Below are 23677 nucleotides of genomic sequence, written 5' to 3' on the forward strand. Positions count from 1 at the left end.
TACAAAGGCATCAGTGACCCTGCTGTCCTCCCTCTGAGTGCCTTCCCATGAAGCACCAGGTTTGTCCACGGCTCTTGTGTAACTTTCATTTAAATGGCTTGTCAGCTCAGTAGAGGCCATAGATTGAATTCAGCTCTCTGTGTACTGACTCCTCTGCTTGTAAATTGCCATACTGGTTGTACCACTCTGCTGTTGAGAGAGGGTCACCTAAAGGGATGGAAAGGGAACATTAAAGCTCAACCCAGCTCTCAGAGAAAGAAAAGCAAAGAAGATGACAAAGTTCTTCTGACCTGTGCTCCTGACTGTAGTTCAAACTGGTCCTGGACTGGGTTCTGGTTTGGTTTCATGGCGGAGAGTTTCCTGCTGAAATACAGTTCTTAATTAATCACCTCAAAGTCTTATAATGACAAAGCTGTCAACAGCTGTTTCAGAAGATACTGGGTTCCTTATAGAATTTCAATCAATTACCCAACCATCAATGACAATTTTAGCAAAAACAAATGATGTTCCTTTTCACGTTAATTTACATTTGTAGAGACATTCTGGTCAGTCTTATGGTGTCTTACTTCCGTTATGGAACTATTTATTGAGTTGATGTTTACCATATGTCCTAATTTAAAGTAACACCCACTCGCTGTCAGTCATTTTGAAGACAAAGACCAGCAGACACTTATTTCCTCATGTGGTCTGTCTCTTTTTTGTTTTACACAAATTGACTGTAAAATATCGTGTATTAATCGCTTGTTTTCTTCTTCGGGTGACATTCATCACATAGCTTGTTGTGTCTTACAGTAGTTTATTCTTGGGGTAACCAGTTTTAAAATGTGTTGGTAGGATGAGGGTTTAAGTAGAGCAAAAGCTATATGTGAGGAATCAAATCAAGCTTAGTTGTCAGTAGAGAGATACTCTGCAACAGAGCTGAGAAGAGTTAAAATAATCTGTACATAAATCTGAAAGCTAAAGATATTACTCACCTGTAGAAGCAGGCAGCACATAAAATACACCCAATAACAGCTGTGAGTGTGTATAGAAAGTACCACAATGGTCTGCTATCTGCACAAAATCAGATGTGAATTAATACAAGTACAGGTATATAACGATTAGATTAGATTAGATTAGATGAGATGTGGGTTTTGTTTTGCTCTACCTACCTTCATGTTCCTCAGACACTGTTAAATTCCACTCAATAATCCTGGATCCTTTATTGCCATATACAATACATCTATAGAGTCCTGCATCCTCATGCTGAACATTGGAAATATTCATCTGTAAAGGTACGTTTTCGTCTATTCTCAGTCTTTGAGAAGTGAAATTTGAAAAAGTCAGATTGCTTGAATTTGAATATGCAAAGTAAAAACTATCTTTGGTCCACCTGATTAGGGCTACATTTCCCACGGATATGTTGCAGGTGAAGATGATGGAGTCTCCCCTGGTCAGCCTCATATTCCTCTCCTCAACTGGATAATTCTCTAACATGAAGGAGACAAGCAAGTTATTTAAAACACAACCTGTAATGAAATACAGAAAAGCATCACACAAACATATATTCATTGTACCTGCAAAGACTTGGCACATAATGAGTAGCTGAATGGAGAGCGGAGCTGCTCGGTTCAGGCTGAACATGATGACCATCACACCGACAGAAAGTCTAACTGAAACTTCAGTGTCTCCTCTGAAATGTATTTGAGGTGGAGGCGCAGAGAAAAGGAAGTGCTTAGTTGTTTTGGCTGCTCAGAGTCAAGAGATATGTATTATGTCACTTCAGAGTCAGTTGGAATATTTAAAACTGTACATGAATATAACTTCTTCTTTCTTTAAAACAGCATAACTGTTAAACTTATACCATTAATAATCATATTCCTCATTTAATTTGTGCATCAACGGAAATATAAGGTGTTCACACTTGTGCAACGTTCTGCTGCAGGAAAACCACTTGATGAATACATTCCAACCACATTGTAACCCTATATAGTCGAGGGAGTTTTTCACATTAGGTGACTGACTTTACAAAGATCTTGATCATGATATTATTATGTTGCTCAATATGGCATAAAAGAAAACAAACAAATATTGCAAAGATTTTCACAGAAAGCATTTTGAAGTTTCACACCAGGAAATGCACAGGTGTAAGTAAAATGACTGAATTCCATTTAGCTGTTTGAGTTTCAGTGTCCTGTGTTGTGTATGTTGTCTCACACTCGTGGCAACAAGTCATATACTTCTATAGTGTTTGTTGTTATTGCATCATTGATGATTGTGCACAATGTTTCCTTTCTCAATGGTAGATTACATTATTGCATTCATGTGTGAATGTTTCTTGTTGTATGCACTTCAGCACATTGCATTTGGAATATTAGAAATTGCTTATAAACACAAAAAACACATTTTGTCTGGAGAAAGGAAGGAAGCTCCTTTGTCTCTTGTTGGTTAGTCAGAAACTAATTGTAGATTTGGGTTTAGGCATTGTAGGAGTAAAGCTAGTTGTAACATTTAGTCTAGTATTGATAGCTTGTTGTTCAAATTCTTGTGAAGCTGTCTATGCTAAGTGAGCAATCAGCTTGTTTCAGCCAGCTCAGCTGTAGTGAATAGACTTGATTGGAGGGAGGGGTCACACTCAGTACTTGCGGTAAACTGAGCACTTAAAAGGTTGTCACTACAGCGTCAGGCCATCAGAACGAAGACATCTGAACAAAGACAAGGGAGTCTATCTGTGGGAGTCAAGACATCTGAACAAAGACAAAGGGAGTCTATCTGTGGGAGTCAAGACATCTGAACAAAGACAAAGGGAGTCTATCTGTGGGAGTCAAGACATCTGAACAAAGACAAAGGGAGTCTATCTGTGGGAGTCAAGACATCTGAACAAAGACAAAGGGAGTCTATCTGTGGGAGTCAAGACATCTGAACAAAGACAAAGGGAGTCTATCTGTGGGAGTCAAGACATCTGAACAAAGACAAAGGGAGTCTATCTGTGGGAGTCCATCGAGGAAGTCCATTGAGGTAGGCATAACATCTCATTCCCCGCCCCCCCCCCCCCCCCCCCCCCCCTCGCAGCCATGTGTCTTATCCCAGTCAGGACATCACACTGGAGAAGATTTTACCAGAGACCCTTCATTCGAGGCTGTAACCCATCCAATCTCTGCTACCCACCATTCTCCACCGGTAAGGAACTTGAGGTACTAGGGGGGCTGTGGAACTGCCAGTCTGCAGTCAAGAAGGCGGACACCATCTCAGCCTATGCCTCCCTGCAGACTCTCCACTTCCTGGCCCTCACGGAGACCTGGATCACCCCAGAAAACACTGCCACTCCAGCCTCCCTTTCAACTGCCTACTCGTTTTCACACTCCCCAAGACGAACAGGGCGAGGAGGAGGAACTGGGCTCCTCATCTCACCCCGATGGTCCTACCAGGTCCTTCCTCTGGACCACCCCGATCTACACTTGAATTCCACGCCGTCTCTGTCACCCTTCCTTTCAAACTCAACATCATAGTGATCTATCGCCCACCCGGTCCTCTCGGTGACTTTTTGGATGAGATGGATACCCTCCTGAGCTGCTCCCCTGATGATGGCACACCACTCGTCGTCCTCGTGACTTCAACATCCACCCAGGAAAGCTGCATTCATCTGAATTCATTGACTTCTTTTCCGCATTTGACCTTACACTCTCCCCCTCTCCACCAACTCATCGGGCCGGGAACCAACTTGACCTTGTCTTCACAAGATCCTGTGGCATCTCGGCACTCTCTGTTACCCCGCTCACCGTGTCCGACCACCACTTTGTGACTTTCTCCCTCCCCATGAAGCCCACCACATCCCTCCCCTCTACACCTCGAATGGTCACCAGCCGCCGCAACCTGAAATCCCTCACTCCCTCCGCTCTCTCCTCAACTGTTATCTCCTCGCTACCATCCTCAGAACAGTTCTCCTTAATGCCTACTGAGGGAGCCTCCTCCATCCTGATGTCCTCACTCCCCTCTTCTTTGGACACTCTCTGTCCCCCAATCTCACGACCTGCGCGATCATCTCCCTCCCCTCCCTGTCTGTCTGAACCTCTGCGAACCAACAGATCATTGTTGCGAGCGTCAGAGAGAAAATGGAAGAAATCGGGCCAGCACGAGGACCTTGCTCACTACCACCACCTCCTCTCTGACTTCACCTCAACTGTTTCGGCAGCTAAATCTCCCTTCTACCTGGCAAAGATCAACTCTTCTGCCTCCAACCCCAGGAAACTCTTCTCCATGTTCTCCTCCCTCCTCACACCTCCTACCCCTCCCCCCCTTCCTCCCTTACTGCTGATGACTTTGCAACTTACTTTACCAAGAAAGTAAATGACATCAGCTCCTCATTCACGCCTATTCCCTCCCAGAAGACATCTCCCCCAACTCTCAACTCGGATGGTCTTACCTGCTTTAGCCCCCTCACCTCTGAAGACGTTCACGCACTTGTTACATCTAACCGTGCCACCACCTGCTCCCTCGACCCGATTCCCTCCTCTCTTCTCCAGGACATCTCACATGACATCTTGCCATTCCTCACCACCCTGATCAACTCCTCCCTCACCTCAGGTGTCATTCCAGCGGATTTTAAGACAGCTACCGTGAAGCCTCTCCTTAAAAAACCCACCCTAGACGCTACTGACATCCAAAGCTACAGACCTGTATCTCTTCTTTCATTCCTCTCTAAAACCTTGGAACGTGCCGCCTACAACCAACTGTCATCCTATCTCTCACAGAACAACCTCCTAGACCCTAATCAATTAGGATTCAGGACTGTTCACTCCACTGAGACGGCCCTCCTCACAGTGACCGAGTCCCTGTGAGACGCCAGAGCCTCATCCCACTCCTCCGTTCTCGTTCTCCTCGACCTATCTGCTGCATTCGACACAGTCAACCACCAAATCCTCCTCTCCACTCTGGCTGAACTTGGCATAACTGACTCTGCTCTCACCTGGTTTACATCATACCTGACAAATCGCACCTTTCAGGTCACATGGAATGGCTCTATGTCCAAACCCTGTTCTCTGGACACGGGTGTCCCTCAAGGCTCAGTATTAGGACAACTTCTGTTCTCACTATACACCAGATCACTAGGTTCTGTTATCACATCGCATGGATTCTCCTACCATTGCTATGCAGATGACACCCAGCTGTTCCTCTCTTTTCCCCCGTCCTCTGACACTCACATTGCAACTCGCATCTCGAACTGTCTGGCTGACATCTCTGTCTGGACAACTGCACATCACCTCAAGCTTAACCTGAATAAAACCGAACTCCTCTTCATCCCGGGGAAAGATTGCCCTCGCATGGAGCTGTCGGTCACTGTCGAGGGCATCACAGTATTGCCGTCGTCAACTGCGAGGAACCTGGGTGTAATCCTCGATGACCAACTATCCTGCACCCCCAACATCACTGCTGTGGCCCGATCCTGCAGATTTGCCCTCTACAATATCCGCAGGATTCGGACCTTCCTCACAAAGGATGCAACGCAACTCCTGGTCCAAGCACTGGTCATCTCCCGCCTTGACTACTGCAACTCTCTCCTGGCCGGACTCCCAGCCTCTGCGATTAAACCATTGCAGCGTATCCAGAACGCTGCAGCACGCCTTATCTTCAATCTACCCAAATTCTCTCCAATGTGACCCCCCTCCTCCGTGACCTCCACTGGCTCCCTGTTGCAGCACACATCCAATTCAAGACGATGACACTGGCCTTCAGGGCCATCAATGGAACAGCACCTGTCTACCTTCAAACACTGGTCAAACCTCATGCCCCGAAGCGAGCACTTCGCTCCTCTACTTCAGCTGAAATCGCTGAAATCAAACAAATGTCGCTCAGCAAAGTCCAGACTCTTCTCTGTTCTGGCGCCTCAGTGGTGGAACGAACTCCCGACCAATGTCAGGACAGCAGAGTCATTTGCCATCTTCCAAAAAAGGCTCAAGACTCACCTGTTCAGACTTCACCTCGACTCTACATAGCATGACCCACTAACATCCCCCCCCCCCCCCAAAAATAAAATAAAAATAAAAAGAACCCTTACCTATAGCACTCTGATCGTAGCACTGTTGCTCTTGAAGTACTACTTTACTCAGACGAGGATCTAACACTTGTTCTATTTTTAGCTCTTACTTTATAGGCAATGATACGTTGTGGTTTCTTTGTTTCCTTCTTTTGACAAATGTACTTATTGTAAGTCGCTTTGGACAAAAGCGTCTGCTAAATGACCTAAATGTAAATGTAAATACCAGTAAGGGCCGTTTTTTTGGCACTTAAAGGAAAACACCACCGCATTTCCATACTGAACTATGTTCTGCTCTGATCTTAGACGAGGTGATACATACCTCCCTCTCCTCTGCGCGTGCACTCAATGGCTCTTGCGCGCACTCCGTGCAGCGCTAATTTGCTAGCATGTAGCTTGTCCCAGTATATTCCTTAGGATCCAAAGGGGGGTGAAGTTAGAAGCGACCAAGCACTTCCACGTTGTCCCTATTTAAATACGGTTACGTGAGTACCGGTAGTTACACGACCCAAGTTTGGTTACACAAAATGAAACATGCCAATTTTTCTAAGCGGATAACAAGGATAACTATATAGTATGGCGGAATAACAACTGGAAGCACTTCGACGTCGGCGCAGTAATATCATCACTCAAAACATGACGGGACTATATACCTTCTGCTTGTTTTCACAACCCTGTACGATGCACGTTATAACCATGATGTTTGATTGTTCACAAACTATCTTACTACAACCTGATGCTTCCTCAACTGTGCACAAACTACTACAGGTAGTGCAGGCGACGGCGTGCAGGTCACGTAGGTTCTATTGACGGAAGTAAGAGGGGGAGCGGAGTGATGATATTACTGCGGCGATGTCGAAGTGCTTCCAGTTGTTATTCCGCCATACTATATAGTTATCCTTGTTATCCGCTTAGAAAAATTGGCATGTTTCATTTTGTGTAACCAAACTTGGGTCGTGTAACTACTCACGTAACCGTATTTAAATAGGGACAACGTGGAAGTGCTTGGTCGCTTCTAACTTCACCCCCCTTTGGATCCTAAGGACAAGCTACATGCTAGCAAATTAGCGCTGCGCGGAATGCGCGCAAGAGCCATTGAGTGCACGCACAGAGGAGAGGGAGGTATGTATCACCTCGTCTAAGATCAGAGCAGAACATAGTTCAGTATGGAAATGCGGTGGTGTTTTCCTTTAATTAATTCAATGAAATGACACTGTAAATCTGGGGATATATTAAAATGTTACTGTGCAAGCTCTCTTTCTCTCTCTCTCTCTCTCTCTCTCTCTCTCTCTCTCTCTGAGGGTGGGTTGATGGAGCAGAATTTGATTATAGGCTGAAGATAAGGGCACTGGTTGACAAAAGGTCTGCGGAGGGCTGCCACAAGGGGAAAAATTAAATTTGTTTGATGGTTGCAGAGACGCTTTTTGAATGTGTGTGTGGGCGGGGGGGTTTCATGTCTGGTCTAACAGCATACTTATGTCGGTTTGCCCACATGGCCCCTCCAACTCTGTAAGCCTTGAGTGTATGTGTTTGTTGTAACAGTGTGTGTGTGTGTGTGTGTGTCTCACACGCCAATGCATTTCCTTTTGTCCAAATGGTGAAAAAAAGCCCTCTCCAAACGGTCCATCTTTTCACAGGCATTCGCTTTGAATGCGTTTTCCTTCCTGCTCTTCGATACTTGGAAAACCATGAGAACAGAGGGAAACCAGAGAGCTTAAGCATGATCATATTATTGTGCAAGGCTCTCCCACATTAATGCACCATACAAGCCTCAAGAACACATTCCTTGTCAAGACCAGGAGCCCTTGAGCTGTACGCACACACACACTCACACTCTGACACCCCTCACATTTCTTCTGCAGGTCTCAGAGAGAAAGAAAGATGAATAGAAAAAATGTGATTATAGAAAAACTCCAGGAGCAAAAAAAAAAAAACCTAATTGAATATTTTGCTGCATGCGTTTGTGCTTCTGTGTGACCGTGGCTACTCTCTGACCCTTTCAGGCGATGATGGTTGTTTGTGAATATTTGAGATGCCTTCCGGAAAACCCCCTGGCAGAACACAGAGACATCACAAGAGCGAATACCTCCGATCTCCATCCTGAATACTGTATGATTCGCTCGTTTGTACGTGCACGGTGCGTGAATTGAAACCAGTGGTGGCAGAGACGAGTCGGAGATGGAATATGTATTGTTTGTTGGATGTTGCAGCACGAGGAGAGATTATACAGTTTGTCTGATTAAGTATTTATCTTCAGATCACGGCGAGAGCAAATCTGCTGTCAACGTGTGTCCTTTTTCAAGTTGGTGTTTAATATTTCACACACATCTGTGTGCGCTTGAGCGTGTGCAACTGATCTCAATTCAACTTAAAAGAGGTGACCGTGGTCAACCCTGATTGGTGGATGTTATGATTCTGACAAATACACGTCGATGGACACGTAGAAAGCACAGAACATGGTGGGTTTAGCCTTCTGAGCTGCACACGTGGTTAGGTTTAAGCAAGACTGTGGTCTCAGTTCAATGTTAACGAAACCAGTTCCTCATGCTTGACGTCACTTTTGACTTTTACAGATAGACCAAGACAGTCTGTCCCTGCTGTTATGTGCATTGGGTGCTAGAGTGGAGGTTGGAGAGAAGACTAAGTGTTGCACACTTGAAACATTGTCAGACTCACAAAAATCAACCGATATATCATCCATTTGTCTTCCTTGTAAACCATGCATTACCCACAATGCATTCTCACTTTAAAAGGCAATACTGCATTGTTACGGTGAAATGGATGATAACTCACAGCGAGTGTAATGAGCCTCATTGAAGACTCTATATATGCATATAATAATATACAGTATATCTCTATTTTATCATCAAGAGTCAGTGGAAGTTAAGAATCTGAGCAAACGTGACTCTCATTTTTGTATAATTAGGTAAAGTCTAAATTTGACACAAAGGCATTGTAGCTGTTCAGGCTACAATGATTCATATAAAAATGTTGTTCATGGCATGATCCCTGTCTGTTAACCAGATTGATCATCACTGAAAATATCCTGGAAAAGGATCTCCAGAAGAGAGTTGGAACGGTTAACTTGAGCACAGACGGTTCGGTTAGCCTCGAGTCACTATAGTGTCAAACAGTGATGAGGAGCGGGCTGCAGATCACTTCTCTCCAACGTGTAGCCTTCAGCCCCATTCGACCCCGACTCAAGTGACATGACCAGAGGCAATTCATCAGACTTCACACAGCTCCCCCTGGAGCCAAAAAAGGGTTTGACACAACTTGTTTTCACTTATGCAGTAGTACTCCCCAAGACCCGTGTCAGACTTGTGCAAAAGCTGCAGATTTGCAATATTAACAGTTTGCATCAGTGCCAATAGTTTTGTCATCTCACAAACATGCTAAATAAAGTCGGCCATTGTTCAACCATTGCTTTCAACTCTCAGTGTGAAGCAGAAACAAATTCTCCTCCTTTCACACAACATCCCGCATGCCAACCAAACCAGTCACGAATGAGACGATATGGAAAAATAGACAAAATATCTGACAACAATTACATGCATGTGGCCTTTGTTAAGAATAGAAAACCACTTCAGCTTGTTTTTCACTGCTTTTCATGCAATATCAATGCAGAAAGAATGGAAAAACACACAACACACACAATTGTACACCCTCACACATAAAGCCCCGGGGTGTCAAATATCACAGCGTCTATTCAAACAGGTAGATTTCCTCAGAGGGGATGAAGTTATATATAATTGATGGCTTGCAGTGGAGGATAAAATCATTCATCCTCTCCTTTCTATTCAATATTCAATGTGCAGCGGTGTTCCCTGCCTCAGACTGCCCTTCTTAATCACTCTTAAATTAGTCCTTGCTGGTGCATGCACACAAATGGTGGTTTGTAATCCTCACACAAAGCATGAGGACCATCGAACGTTAATATTTCAGTACATGGGGGAAAGGGGGGGCTTTCTACACAGGATTTCTATCAGATTGAAGGACAATGCAAGAAAAGAACTCAGGCTTGAATTGTGTTAGTGATCGATGATGTAACCGTTATGTAAAGCCATCATATGATGTCACACAGAAACAATAAGAAACATTAGAAAATAAAAATAATTAATGTATAGGCCCTATAAATGAAAACACAAACCTGATACTCCTCCATTTAAAAATGTTTTATTTCCTTTTTGTGTGGTACCACCTCGGAGAATATTTTGTGATGAGCTATTTGCATACAAATCAAAGCGAAGACCCAAATTCACACCAGCGGAACAATTTGCATGAGTTGAAATATTTCTACTCGAGCGAATAATTTGCACGATGCTGTGACACGAAAGCCTATTAGTGTGAGATTATCGCAAATCGTCAATGAATCAGAAATGGAAACAAAACATATTGTAGCGGTCAGCCTATACGTCACTCAGACTATCCGTACAGCGTATTTGGTAATACTTCTTATAGTAATACGAAGTCAAATACAATCACTTTGCCAATGAAAATATATTGTATCTAAAAAAAAATACTAATAATACTAACTGTTGCTCTTGAACTACTAGTTTACTCAGATGAGGACCTAACACTTGATCAGATGAGGACCTAACACTGGTTTCCTTGTTTCCTTCTTTTGACAAATGTACTTATTGTAAGTCGCTTTGGACAAAAGCGTCTGCTAAATGACCTAAATGTAAATGTAAATGTAATAATAATTAAAACAAATTGTTAAAAAGGCAGCAGAATCCATGGATTGCTCATCACCATGAGTCTTTGGTAAACAGTACTACTCCTGGTGTAATTATGAGCTAAAAATGAACAACAACACCTATGTGTATATAATGTATGTATATTAATCAAAATTGCATTTGACTCAATCAAATTAATGTTTAAAAAATAGTGTATTTTTTATGAAAGAATAAATGGATCCTTATTGAGCTGACTAATTATTTGGTAATTTTCAAGATATATTTGGTGATGTGATATGCTGATGATGGTTTATTATATGTATATAAGCTCAATAGGCATTTCAACACAATTTCTAAATGTTAATTAAACAGAGTATTTCAAAATAAGTCACATTTAAAATGAGGTAGCTGTTATGTGATCTTTGCCTTTGTTGTGGGCATTCTTCTTTTCTTTTCAACCCCATTTCAAGCAGCAGCAAATATCTACTTTCAGTGAATACAAATGACCTGATTATCCCCAAATCTAATGGAAATCTAGTCTGCTGGTTAACTTTATTTAAGGAAGTGCATCTGCCAGTTTGATTTGCAGTTATTCTGCCCCCTAGTGGCCAAAAAACGAACAGACACATCTTAAACTAAATGGTTAAACCAACCTGTTACATCCTTTAGATCGTATAATAGTAAATAATGGAGGCGCGTGACATTATCTGAGATGATAGGTGGATGATAATGATGGTTTGAGGCAGAAAAGAGGTCTGACAGAGATCGTTGCCTTAAAATATAAGAGAAATACAGTATTTATTAGGAGCCTGACCTCCTTTGTGCCCCGCAGCTAAGTATTTTGTCGTCCACCTGTGTATCTTTGCCTCAATGTGCGCGCGCTTACACAAACACGCGCGCGCTTACACTTCCTCCCCCTCCTCTTGTGTAAACGTCGTCGGAGGACTCCAGACGTTTTCATTGGCCGCTGAGCGAGGAGGAGGAGAGAGACTGACGGACTGGCACAAATTCCTCAGCGCTCCTCAAATTTCTTGAAATCACACGGACCTCCTGCTCGCCTCCGCCCCGACTGAACACCCAGACCAGCTCCTCTCCTCCACCGAGCACGTAACCGAGACCGAGAATGGTATGTTGTCCGCCGAAAAGTAGCGTTTCCCCCCCTCAAGTTCCCCCGAAACGGATGGAGACGTTAAACTCTTTACTTTTTCTCCTCTCGTGTCCAGATGTTGCGGGGTGTCGCTGTACTCCTTCTGCTGGCCGTGGCGGTCTCTAACGCCGAGGTGAGTTGTGTTTTAACTCTTAAAAGTGTGCTCATTCCCTTCAAAAGAGTATAAAATGCCGCCTTGCGTCTGTGCTAAACGCTGGAGTAACAGCGCAGCTTCGTCCACAAAGCTAGACGAGAGAGAAACATCTGGAAAAAAGGGGTCCGAGTCCGTCTGTTATCCGACACATCGCGCCGCTGTGGTAGAGATCTGACTTTTACAGCTGACTGTGTTTATCTACTTAAGGAGAACCAATTACGCCATCATTGTTGCCACCCATTCGCAATTATGAGCTCCATTGTGGAGACAATCAGGCTCGCAGTCGAACTAAATTGCCACTGGGACGTTTCCTTTCACTTGGGACTTCATTGTTAATCCTGAAAATGCCTCTCTATATAAGGAGTCATTATGTTTCTGGGGCTGTTAGCTGAAACAAACACTCAAATTCTGCATTTTGTTGGACCACACACGGAATTACTCCTCCTCCTAGTGTCTGATTTGTGTGTGTGTGTGTGTGTGTGTGTGTGTGTGTGTGTGTGTGTGTAGTTAAGTTCACACAGCAAAAGCTGCCAAAAGGAGTGACAGACAAAAAAAAAAAAAGAAGTGAAGAAGACTGGTGTTGGGGTGTGATGACCCTCATCATCAATGTCATAGGATGCTTCGGTGCAAAAGGCAGCTGCTCACAAAAGGCACCTTTGGGTGGTCAGTGAGAGAGCATGTGTGTTTGTCTCCGGGGTGGTGAGTGTGCTCAAGAGCTGTGAGAACACTCACCTTATTGGGTGTCACGCCGCGGCGCTAAGTAGTCCCATCTCAGAGTAAACACAGAGCTGATGGGCTGATAGACCGGCTGGCCTGATTGCACCAAAGGATGAACCCCTCCATCATATATCTTATGATAAGGAAGCGAATGAGCGTGTCTCCCAGAACGACTATTCAATGACGAAATAGAAAAACACACACACACACACACACCAGGTGGTGTTTGACGATGCTGACCTCACCGGACACAGCTGTTGAACACCTGGCTTTGTGTTGACTCCTCTGTTGACCTGCACAACAGTTGCGTGCTGAGCAGATAAACAGGGGGAGTGATCTGTCGCCTAATTAGAGGATGGATTTTTCCAAGCGGCCATTCCAAATTTGAAGCAGAAGATAAACCAATTGTCCGCCGCCTATATCTGTCTTTATAGCTCATTAGTGTCAGCCGTGACATCACTCACCGCCTGACACCGGGGCCCCTCCGTCGCTGACCTTCCGCTGCCTCTCATACCTTCCTCTCCCGGACTGGAGAACATGCCATTGTGTGTGCCTTTTATTGGATTCAAGGCCGTGATCTCTTGAGGTATGGCGAAGACAAAGCACACAGTCTGTTGAGTAACCACGAAGTGGATGGCGAGGCATTAGGAAAAGGCATCTATTCTCCAGAGGTAATTAGCCTGATAATATACGGCCTGTTGACTGGCCGTGGGAAGGGCCTGAACCGGCATTCCAGTGTGTCATCCGAAGGAGGTCAACAAGTCGGAGCAAAGCTGTATCTGATGAGCCTGCGGGGCGTGTATTAAGGTAGACGAGGGGATGTCGGGTTTACCGCTCGGAAGAGCTGGAATGATCGGCCAAAACGGGATTTGCTCCACGGGAACCGATGTGTCTATTTTCCAGCAATGAGTGTAGGGTATTAAAATCTGTTCCACCGACACCTGATTTATCACGAGGGAGGATGCCCGTGCTCTTTCCCGAGGTGAGAAATTGCAGCGTTTGATGACAGGCATCTTAGAGATGTAGTGCGGCTGGGGTCGGGAAAAAACAGTGTGTGTGTGCAGGCTTAAAAAACAAGATATGCATCTTGTGAATAAAAACGTCGATGCTTTACTCAAATACACCAGGGGCTCGATATGCAAAGGAGGTCGGGATGCAGACGTAGAGGAAGTCTTTAGAGTTTGCAGCCTTGGGGGACATACAGTATGTGCATACACTTGCATAGAAAACAGAGGGAGAGAGAGAGAGGAGTGTTTATGTTTCTGGTTTCATGGCGGGCAGTGTTTTGTTTTAGCCTGCATCATCCGCTGCCGTGGCAGGGTGGAATGACACATTGGTTAATTGACTTATCTGCAGCGGCTCGAGATATTGGAAAGCACAGACGTCAAGAGGAAGTCAGCACAGACGTCAAGAGGAAGTCAGCCAAACAAACAAGGCACTCCACGAGTTGAGAGGAGAGAGGAAGAAGAAGATGAAGCTGGAAGCAGGCCCCGGACTCTGATTGAGACTCATTTCGGACACGTTGCCATGTTGATGCCTCTTCTCCCTCATTCAAGGTGGGCTAAAAATATCCGCCCAGGTGGAGGGAACATGAGCATGAGGGGACGCTGTGTCCTCTGTCCGTATCAGCCTGCTCTAATTACTGTAGGCCGACATCCAGTCATGGATCGTGCGCGGGGATTGTTGAGGGCGGCGAGCTCGAGTGATGTAAAACAGAAAGGAGATGGAGCCACAGTCATGCAATTATAGCAGGGGAGATTGTGGGTGAGGTAAGACTTGTGTAGTGAGACAAAGAGAGGGTGTGTGTGTGTGTTTCATGTCCCTGAAGTGTGTTCTTTTCACTCTTGGCTTGGCTTAAAAAGAATCCTCATTTAGCTTACCAGCTGCACTGTCTTATCATTACCGGCACTACACACATAAATTAACACAAATGACAAAGAGCAGCAGCGTCTCCTCAAGGGGTCCGTGAGTAAGACATAATGAACACGTTACAAACTCGTAGATACTCAAAGGTAAACGTAGGTGGAGGCGGCTGTGCTTGAATCGGTTCATTCAGGGAAAGACGACTCCTGAACGCAGCTTATGAAGGCCGACGATGTTTCTTTGTAACTCACAGTCAAAGGCAGGAAATCACCATCATTGCTCTGAGGTGTTAAATAATTGACGTCCCGTTTTAACTTCAGTTCGAAATTGCCTAAACATTTTTTTCTGATACAGTAAATGGCCCTACTCCACATTTGCTTTCAGCAGAGATGGTTGTGTGTCCAGCAGCCCGTGTAGAGGACGCACCTTGAGATCAGGCCCTGCATCCGAAATGCAGTTTTCTTGGTGGAAACGGGGTCACAGTGGGATGAGTGATTAGCTGCCATTTTTCTCTCCGAATGTCACAATGAATGCAATTTGTTTTTGTTTTACAGATAACTGCTATAGTTTAAACACAGTTTCAACTCAACGCGATATCATAGTTAGTTATTTCAGTTTTAAAGATGACACTAATTGATTGATCATCGTTGAACATTTCCTTGTTTCTACTTTACTTAATTAAATTTCACAATGCCAGCAAACATGCTATTAAATGTAAAAGTCTTGCATTGAATACATTTGTTGAGTGAAAGTACATAAAAATTGCAAGCAAGATGTACTGAAAGTATCAAAAATAAGAGCACATATGATTCAGAAAAATAAAAAGCTTCTCATCTCCCAAAGGTGGATTCTCAGTCCAAAACCTACATAATATATTCATATTAATTCACAATGAACACAAAGCAAGAAACCCTCAAAGTTGGAAGCAGGAAATGCTTTGCATTTTTGCTTGAAAAACAATAATCCAATCATTTTCTTTCCATCCACTTTTGATTAATTGAATCCTTTTTTTCCCAGATTTTTCTATCTTCTAACTTCTCATACGTTTTTCTATGAACTACAGGGACAAGTAATACTTGTACTGTGTCCCAGTTTAAGCTTTGGATAAAAGCATCTGCTAATTCATGTAAATGTTGTATGGATGTATGGTCGTGGCCCCACTGACTGTCTGACATGATGAGGTTTGGCTCTCAGAGGTTAAATGGCCGTAGACACTAAACACTTCCTGCAGTCTGTAAACAAGCTTTTTCCTTCGGCAAACACTTTTTCCAGCCGTAAGCCCCAATACTGGCCTCAAAGAATGAGCAGAGAAGAGGGCAGGGAATCTACTCATTCCCTTGGCCTAAGCACGGGCCCTCCCTCTCTGTCTCCCTCCCTTCCTCCCTCCTTTCCTGGCGGTGGAAAAATGCCCAGAACAGAGCCGGGTTTGGAGACAGGGGAGGGGGGGGGGGGGGGTGGCGGAGTGGATGAAGAGGAAAAAATGGAGCAAAAAGGACTCTGAATATTACATGGAGCAAGAATAAGAGAAGGATTGAAGAGAAGTAACTAGCAAACACACTCGACCCTTTAAAGAGGTGACAAGAGAGATGTATAAAGGTGGGACGGTCCTGACGTGGGTCAGGCGGGGGCGACGGGGGACACTTTTGTCCCAACATCATGACAACAGGGCTCACAGGGGAGGGGGCTGGCTGGGGGGCGGTGCTGGTTTCATAGCGTTTTATGTTCCCCGGCGTCGTTTTAACTGCTAGCAGATGTGGCTCTGCCCAGAACGTGACTAGTTTCCTGCTTTTCTTTCGTCTCTTTCTCTCACTTTCTCTGTGTGTTTCCGTCTCTTTCTTTGTGTCTCTTTCCGTCTGTCTTCCTCCCTTTCTGGTTGTTGTTGTTGTTGTTGTTTCTTTCGGGGGCGTAGTTGGAACATTTCAGCTCTTGAACAACGGGGCCGTTGGGTGTAAAATAAGAACACGCAGACAGGGGTGACATCATCCGGTCCGTTGGTGCATTCCTTTCACTATGAATAAGAAACAGGGAGAAGAATAACAGGCCAATCGGTGTAAAATGGTTACCAAGCGTCCCTTTGTTTCTGCAGGTTTAATCTCAGACCTCAGCCCCCCCTGGAGCCTTTGAGACCCCCCGCCAAACAGCTCTTACAAAGAGCTCATATCTTTATTGCACAGTTAAATTAGTCTTACTTTGACCTGATTCTCCCAAGGACACATCCTGCCAGTTCTACTATTAGCTCATTGGTATAAACATCCTTTAAATACTAAGCAGGCATCTCAGCTCAAAGGAATCATGTCGGGAGATTGAGTCATTTTGGAGGTTTGAATGAGTTGTTGAGCTGTTTCTGTATGTTTGATCTCAAGAGGCTGTCAAGTACAGAGGAAACGAGACCCAACCTGATTTGATATGTATGAAGATACGTTTGGAATAGATCCAGAAGGAAGGAAATGCTTGTGATTTGAGAATGGAGGCATTTTAATTATTGAAGGAAACCGCTGTAGCTTTCTGTCATGATTCAAAACCGATAGCCTGTTTGGTTTGAGGCCTCGCCGTCCCCCCTTTGCCGCTCCTGGCATGAGCCCACGTCTCATGGAGCTGACTAGCGTTGGGCAATCTAGAGGGGGGGGGGCACCTCTCTGACCTACATACTGAGGAGAACTTGGCTCAAGGCGAACTCTGTCGGACCCCAGCTGAGGCCAAACAAAGCTCTGGAATGTACACCCCCTACCTCCAGACTCCGTCTCTCATCATGTCCTTCATCTTTTTCTTCTCCGTTATTTCACCTCCTTGTAATTGAAAACTCGTAGTCAAACAAGTTTACCCGTCTGTCAACCTGAGACCGATGGAGTCATTGTCACCAACGATATTTCTAGTTTCAGTCGCTTGGCTCTCGACAAGCTGTAACTGAAAGTGTTCAGTATTATGAGTGATCATACGTCAAGAAAAAACACTTGCACTTAGTCTTGATCAGTTACATCGAGGCTGTAATGGAAACCAAGTGTGCATCAAGAACGGTATATTGACGGAAAGTTTCTGAGCGACAGAGAAACAGAGCGTGCACGTAACCATAGTAACTCACTCCTGCATGCGTGTGCACGTGTAAGAGGAGAGGAGCTGCTGCCAGAAGAGTCACGGACCGAGATCAACATGAGAATTAATGATAATATAATAGATTTATGTACATTTCTCACTTTAACCCTGATGGCCTGAATAACTTACTGCTGATCCGCCCCATCTATGCACATCATACTGTTAAGTTATTGTGGCAAAATGGGTTATTATTCGCCTCATGAGATATAATTCCTTTGATAAATAACTGATTTGTAACATCTAAGCAGTTTCATTAATTAACCTTTTTTATTTTGCCAGCATAAAATAGTTCTTTATCTTGACGTGTTACAAATCTGAGGGAGAAGCAGCTCTGAGAATATAAAACCAGAGCTTTTTGTTCGAAGGTGACACACACGCATGTACTCGTGACCAGAATGATGTAGATAGAATAGAAACAGCATTACTTGTCCGTATTCTTGCACCCGTCTGGGATGATTTTTATTTTAATATTTCAAGTTGTCAAATAACATAATATTTTATTCATAAAAATAAGATCTCGGGGGAGAGAGGAAAAATGTTTTGTCAAGCGTTTTTTGTCTTGCCAGCTTCCAGATGCTACATGCAATAAATCCGATACAAAAGCCCGGCAACAAATCAGATCTTTATGAAGCTTATTATATTAATTTATTATTTAAATTGTTGTCATAGAGGTTGCTTATACCTTTCCGTTATGTTTCCGTACAACCTCGACAATGAGCTCAGCGCTGAATCAACATCTCTCTAACACAGCAGAGAGAAAAGCTCAATACGAACATGATTTACTGCTGGGCTGTTGTATTGGATCACTTTTAAATGAAGCTCTGTGGGTCCAATGAAACATGCCGGCTCATTAAACTGATGTTGATCGCTATAGAAAGTCTTATTGTTTTATAACTATCAACAGAGGGGTTAAATGCAGTATTTAACACGTTTCTTTTTTTTATAAGTAATGTCCATTATGCTCTTTGTCACTGTAGGCGTATCCATGGCGAGGTGTTTACAATCCATAAATCAATGTTTTCTATGTTAATGAGGGGATGGGTGCGTTGTGGGAATGCATTCACGGTGGCTCAGAAGTGACACCCAATGGTGAAAAAGGATTGATTGTCCTGTTTAGACCAATGGAGCATCACCGACACACACACACACACACACACACACACACACACACACACACACAGAAACACAAACCGAGCAGTTAAGGGCGGGTAGGCTCCATTACTCATACTGTTGTGTGTATGGACAGATGCAGAAAGACATGCAGATAGATGTCCTAATGTGTTTTTCATGTGTGAGTGGGTGCAGATAGAGCTTTGCCGCTGTTGTGCTGCCTGCACCCTTATCAGCAGTGGACAATGAAATAAGCTTTTTAATTTTTTTAACTGAAGCTAGAGAACATTGCCCTTTATCTCCATTCTGCCCCAGCATGGAGTCGTTCCTGACTGGGTAGAAATTGACTTCAGAGCGCACACAACCGCCGCTGTCTCTCCCCCATCTACCTGTTTCTTAATAGTCTGACTTCTTCCTCTTCTTCTTCCTCACTTTGCTCACTTTTTTCTCTGCAAAGCTGGGCCCCGGATCACTGTCACGTCTCTTGCAGCCGTAAAAAAAAAGAAAGGACGAGGCAGAGAGAATTACAGCAGAGGAGAAATAAAAGTACACCAGACTTGAACCGAGAGGCACCACGCAGAGATAGGACCATTTAATTATGCAGTGGGGGTTTGGAGAAATATCATTTAAATCTTTTAATCTTCTTAAAACCTTTAAATCATTTTTAACCTTCTGAAAAAAAGAGGAGAGGAAAATGAGCTGTGAAATAGCTGTGTGTATATGCAATCAGTTTTATGCTGTATGAATGCCTCTGCTTAATCTGATATGATTCACCAGTCACATGTCAGCGTTCCTGTGATGGGTTTTTAAACAGGAGGGAAGAGAAATGTGCCATCGCTTGTCGGACGCAAACATCGATGCCGTCTAAGTAGGACACGCACAGTGGGTTTGTTTGTTTACGTTTGTGCCGAGTTTGCTCGTTTTATTTCCAATATCTGCTCGGAGGGCGATCGGGTTAATCATTGGGTTAACATCCAGCGTCTCGGGCATGGTGGGGTTAGGAAGATGAGAAGATTGATTCCACTTGCGACTTAATATGAAGCCACCAGCAGCCTCTTAGCTTAGCTTACATCGTTATAATCATGTGTTTGAGAGATCCCAAATTAAGACTCCAAACCAGGATATATGCGACTGTTCTCGATGGTGATGTCTGCACACTGCTGTTCAACGGTGATGATTTACGACCACATAAAGGCAGTCTCCCTTCCTGGGTTTGTTGAAGGTTGGCCGGGTGGCATTATAGTAGCTTTGCCTGTTGTTTGGTACAGTCTGTGTCAATCAACACGCTCTGCTGTGATCTCATTACAAGCCTTGGTTCCATTTGCCTCTTTTGATTGACACCTCTGTGATCTCGCCACTACAGAAGCCTGTACATGCTCTCACCATAGCAACAATCCACTTGAATCAGCTGGAGAAAAGAAGGGGGGAAAAAAAGAGCATCGTGCCTCTTTTCATCAGCTGAATGTCAGGGATCCTCTGTTGGTTCTACTCGGAGGAGAGATGGACGGACAGAGCTCTGCGTTTACGCCGTATTCATCCCAGCATCCCATCCATTATTCATGTTCTCATCGGAGGCTGCTACAGGTTTCTGACGGGGCTTCTAGCACATCTGTGTCTAACAAACTGAATTGTCCAACGTGCTCAGCCACAGGGATTGCTTTGAAGATTTTTCCATGACCTCAACTTCTGGAGTGCCAGTGTGAGCGTGTCTTTAAAGCATGCATAGAAATGAACCAAAAAAAACCTCCCGACAATCCCTCCACCCTCACCACTTCAGGGGTTAAAGCTGCGACGCTGTGATGCATGTGACTGCCTGCTCCCCCCGCATCCATCTCCTTATATTCTATCATCAGTGTGCTTATTAGTTAGTTTAACCTACATACCAGACTTTGGACTCATAAACAATTACAGCAGCTTGGAAGCCTTGCATGCACTCACACACACAGAGGGCCAACTTTCTGTCTCGCTCTTACAGGAAACAGCGGCTTAAGGAGGAGGGGGGAGGGCGGGGGGGAGTCCCGAAAACCAGGGAGGAGATTTTACAGAGCAGGGGAATGGGCCCAAAGGAAAACACAGCTCAGACTCCAGATGTGGAAACACACACACACACACACTTGTACAAAGACGCACAGATAGGGAGGAGGTAATGAGGGTCATAAAGCAGCTCTCGGAGCTCCGCTTGGCGCGTTGTGATTGGTTGGTTTCTAGCTCCAGTGAAATTGTTTTTTTTTTTTGGCGTATTCTTCTTCAACAAACAAACAAAAGGCAAAGAAACGAAGGTCAACAACAGAAAAGAAACGGACAAATAAATGTAGAGAATAAAAGTCGTACACAGAAATGCGAGAAAGATTTTTGAGCTGACGGATCGGGTGTCGTCCTGTGAGGTCTCGTCCTGCTTGCCTGTATGGTTCACATTCTGCCTTCATGCCCTTCACTCACAGAATACCGTTGTGGAACCCCAGTTGTTTAAATTTGCAGCATTGCCTTGTGTGATCTACAAAAGACATCTGCTTTTCTAAGTGGAGTTAGCTGTCACTTCTTAAGTCTGACCACCGTTGACACGGCAACTACTGGCAAACATGACCGGCTCTCCAGAGACCAAAAGGGAAGACACTAAAACATGAACAGGGAAAAGGCCTTAATATGTTCTGCGAAATCTGCATCTGCATCAAAATACCAGATAATCAAAATAATAATTGCATCTCTTAATCATGCGCAAGAATATTAGGACTTTGCATCAGGATGAAACATGTTCCAAGTGAGTCTGAAGCATGACCATTGGAATGTATCATGTTGGTGAAGTATCGCCACCTAGTGGTGAAATGCCATCAACATTTGCAGGATTGGCTCAAACATGCGTGGCTTTTTAAAATTTGGCTGAAATTAAAGCAATCAAAACTAAATCCGTGAAGCAGTTTATATTAAATTAGTCCCCATTAGTACATAATGTTGGTGGAGATTAGATGATTGGTAGAAATCTAAATCATAAAAATATATATATATATTTTAAATATTTAACAGGAGTTATCAGAGAACAGCTGTTCTATAAATGGCAACCAAAAACTAGGCCTATCATTCATCTGATGCCATTGCTGACTAACAAACAGAAAAAAAGGAAGATCTTCATTTTCGTCACCAGCGGAGAGATTGTACTATATTGTCTTACTGACTCACCCTCTCAGTGCCTTTAAACAGGCTTGTGACATTAAAAGGGCAACAGCCCCGCCCTCTGTGTGAAATATTATTTATGAAGTGCCCATATTGTGTTTCTTTTCTTTCAGGAGCTGCAGAGCAAAAGCAAAGTGTGTGCCAATGTGTTCTGTGGGGCCGGCAGAGAGTGTACTGTGACGGAGAAAGGGGAGCCCAGCTGTCTGTGTATAGAGGTGAGTGTTAACTTAGCTTCCACACAAGAAAGGAGGCGGAATGTAGAACATGAAAAATAATAATAATTCATCTTCCTCCGCCTCTCTCTTTCCAGAGCTGTAAGCCCCACAAGAGGTCAGTGTGTGGCAGCAATGGTAAGACCTATAGGAACCACTGTGAGCTCCACAGGGATGCTTGTCTGACTGGCTTGAAGATCCAGGTGGCCCACGATGGACACTGCCATGGTACGAGCAACGCCACGACACAAGATGTGACTCCACACTAATGAAATACTTTTTTTAACACTAGAACATCTTCAGAGTAACCTTGGTGATAGTATTTCCAACTGCTGTTCCCAGTAAATTACATCCCCAAGTGCAGTTAAGGACATAATAAGATTATGATTAATAATTAAAAGGATGTTCTTAACAAGAGCAATAAAGTATATATTATATAATATTCCCACAATTCCACGTGGATATTTTAAGCATGTTTTCCGCTACGTTGACCTTTACCTTTTGGCAGGATGAGGTAGCAGTAAAAAACATAATCTTTACTCCTTTTAATGCTACTGCTTTCTGATTCCCTACTGATTTTTTTTGGTTCAGCGTGAGAGCTACACACACTGACAACAACACTTGGCAGATATAAATGGGTGCTGCTGAGTAGGGACGCAGCGATCCAAGTTTTTCTCTCCTGATAATCAGAGTATCTGCTCTCACCAAGCAATGCTCTCTTTTTTTTCTTAAATTGAATATACTTCACTACACAGATCATCATCATTAGACCGGGAACTTCTGGGACACCAAAGGCTGAGGCTGCCACAGCCGAATTAATCTAATAGGCAGTGGAAGCAATTTTAAAGGCATTTAAAGATGAAACTGCATTTATTGTAGATTGGTCTGAGTCTCGAAACTAATCCCAATATTCCACATCAGATCAGTGCAATCTAAAGGGTTGTGGGGAGTCAGGTGTCAAATGTAGGGTGGAAGGGTGGTTAGAAGGGTGTTATATGGGTAAGATTATTACCCCAACATGAACCATGATGCAACCTTTTTTTTTCAAATTCCAACTAAACTCCAATGGGATGGAATGTGGCTCACCTGTCTAAACTGATTGGCGTGTGATCTCTGAACTAGCTCATAATCATCCGATGTGTGAGATGATCAGGTTGCTAGTCAACCATATAAGGCACTCCTCCTGTCCTTGACTTATCTCTTAAAATATCTAATATTAGCATCTTATCTTGAGTGAACTTTCGCTGCTCACACACTTGGTTCTCCCGCCGAGCTGAACATTGATCGGCGCAGTGGCAGAAAAGGTATCCACGTTAAGTCGTTACGTCTTTGCAGACCTTTGGCCAAGTGGCTCAGTGACAGCCGAGTCTATCTCCTTTAATGTGAATCAAGCCAAAAGCTTTTTTTTTTTCTTTGCTTCATGTGTTTTTTTTCTCTCTCTTGTTGAATCACCTTTTAGAGAAGAAAAGCGAACAGGCAGCTGCCAGCCCAGGTGAGTTTTTGGTTTCATTCTGTTTGGTTTTT

General features: G+C 44.0%; 2 protein-coding genes across 2 annotated transcripts in view; one reads left to right on the top strand and one right to left on the bottom strand.

Annotated features, from left to right (window-relative positions):
• LOC311022206 (uncharacterized protein) lies at window positions 1-13227 on the bottom strand. Its single transcript, XM_084023308.1, has 6 exons — window positions 13175-13227; window positions 1557-1672; window positions 1152-1469; window positions 975-1053; window positions 291-363; window positions 1-207 (listed from the first exon to the last, which is right to left on the bottom strand). The coding sequence occupies exons 2-6, from the start codon at window positions 1630-1632 to the stop codon at window positions 130-132; spliced, it is 624 nt and encodes a 207-aa protein (XP_083879434.1). The 5' UTR covers window positions 1633-1672; window positions 13175-13227; the 3' UTR covers window positions 1-129.
• LOC311022203 (follistatin-related protein 1-like) overlaps window positions 11719-23677 on the top strand; it is a 17876-nt gene continuing 5917 nt past the window's right edge. The window contains exons 1-5 of the mRNA XM_084023304.1: window positions 11719-11818; window positions 11916-11972; window positions 22055-22156; window positions 22252-22381; window positions 23613-23645. Of these exons, the coding sequence (XP_083879430.1) occupies window positions 11816-11818; window positions 11916-11972; window positions 22055-22156; window positions 22252-22381; window positions 23613-23645 (325 nt within the window). The 5' untranslated portion in view covers window positions 11719-11815. The remainder of the gene's footprint in view (window positions 11819-11915; window positions 11973-22054; window positions 22157-22251; window positions 22382-23612; window positions 23646-23677) is intronic.

The sequence above is a fragment of the Eutrigla gurnardus genome (assembly GCF_963514095.1).
Source record: "Eutrigla gurnardus genome assembly, chromosome: 12".
NCBI classification, from domain to species: domain Eukaryota; kingdom Metazoa; phylum Chordata; class Actinopteri; order Perciformes; family Triglidae; genus Eutrigla; species Eutrigla gurnardus.

What these genes read in the sequence shown, in the direction of transcription:
- LOC311022206 (XM_084023308.1), bottom strand. Translation starts at nt 1,632, where the DNA reads ATGGTCATCATGTTCAGCCTGAACCGAGCAGCTCCGCTCTCCATTCAG. An exon ending in TGTGCTGCCTGCTTCTACAG is followed by an intron (nt 364 to 974) that starts GTGAGTAATATC and finishes ACTGTATTTCAG; the next exon opens with CAGGAAACTCTCCGCCATGA. An exon ending in AACTACAGTCAGGAGCACAG is followed by an intron (nt 208 to 290) that starts GTCAGAAGAACT and finishes CCATCCCTTTAG; the next exon opens with GTGACCCTCTCTCAACAGCA.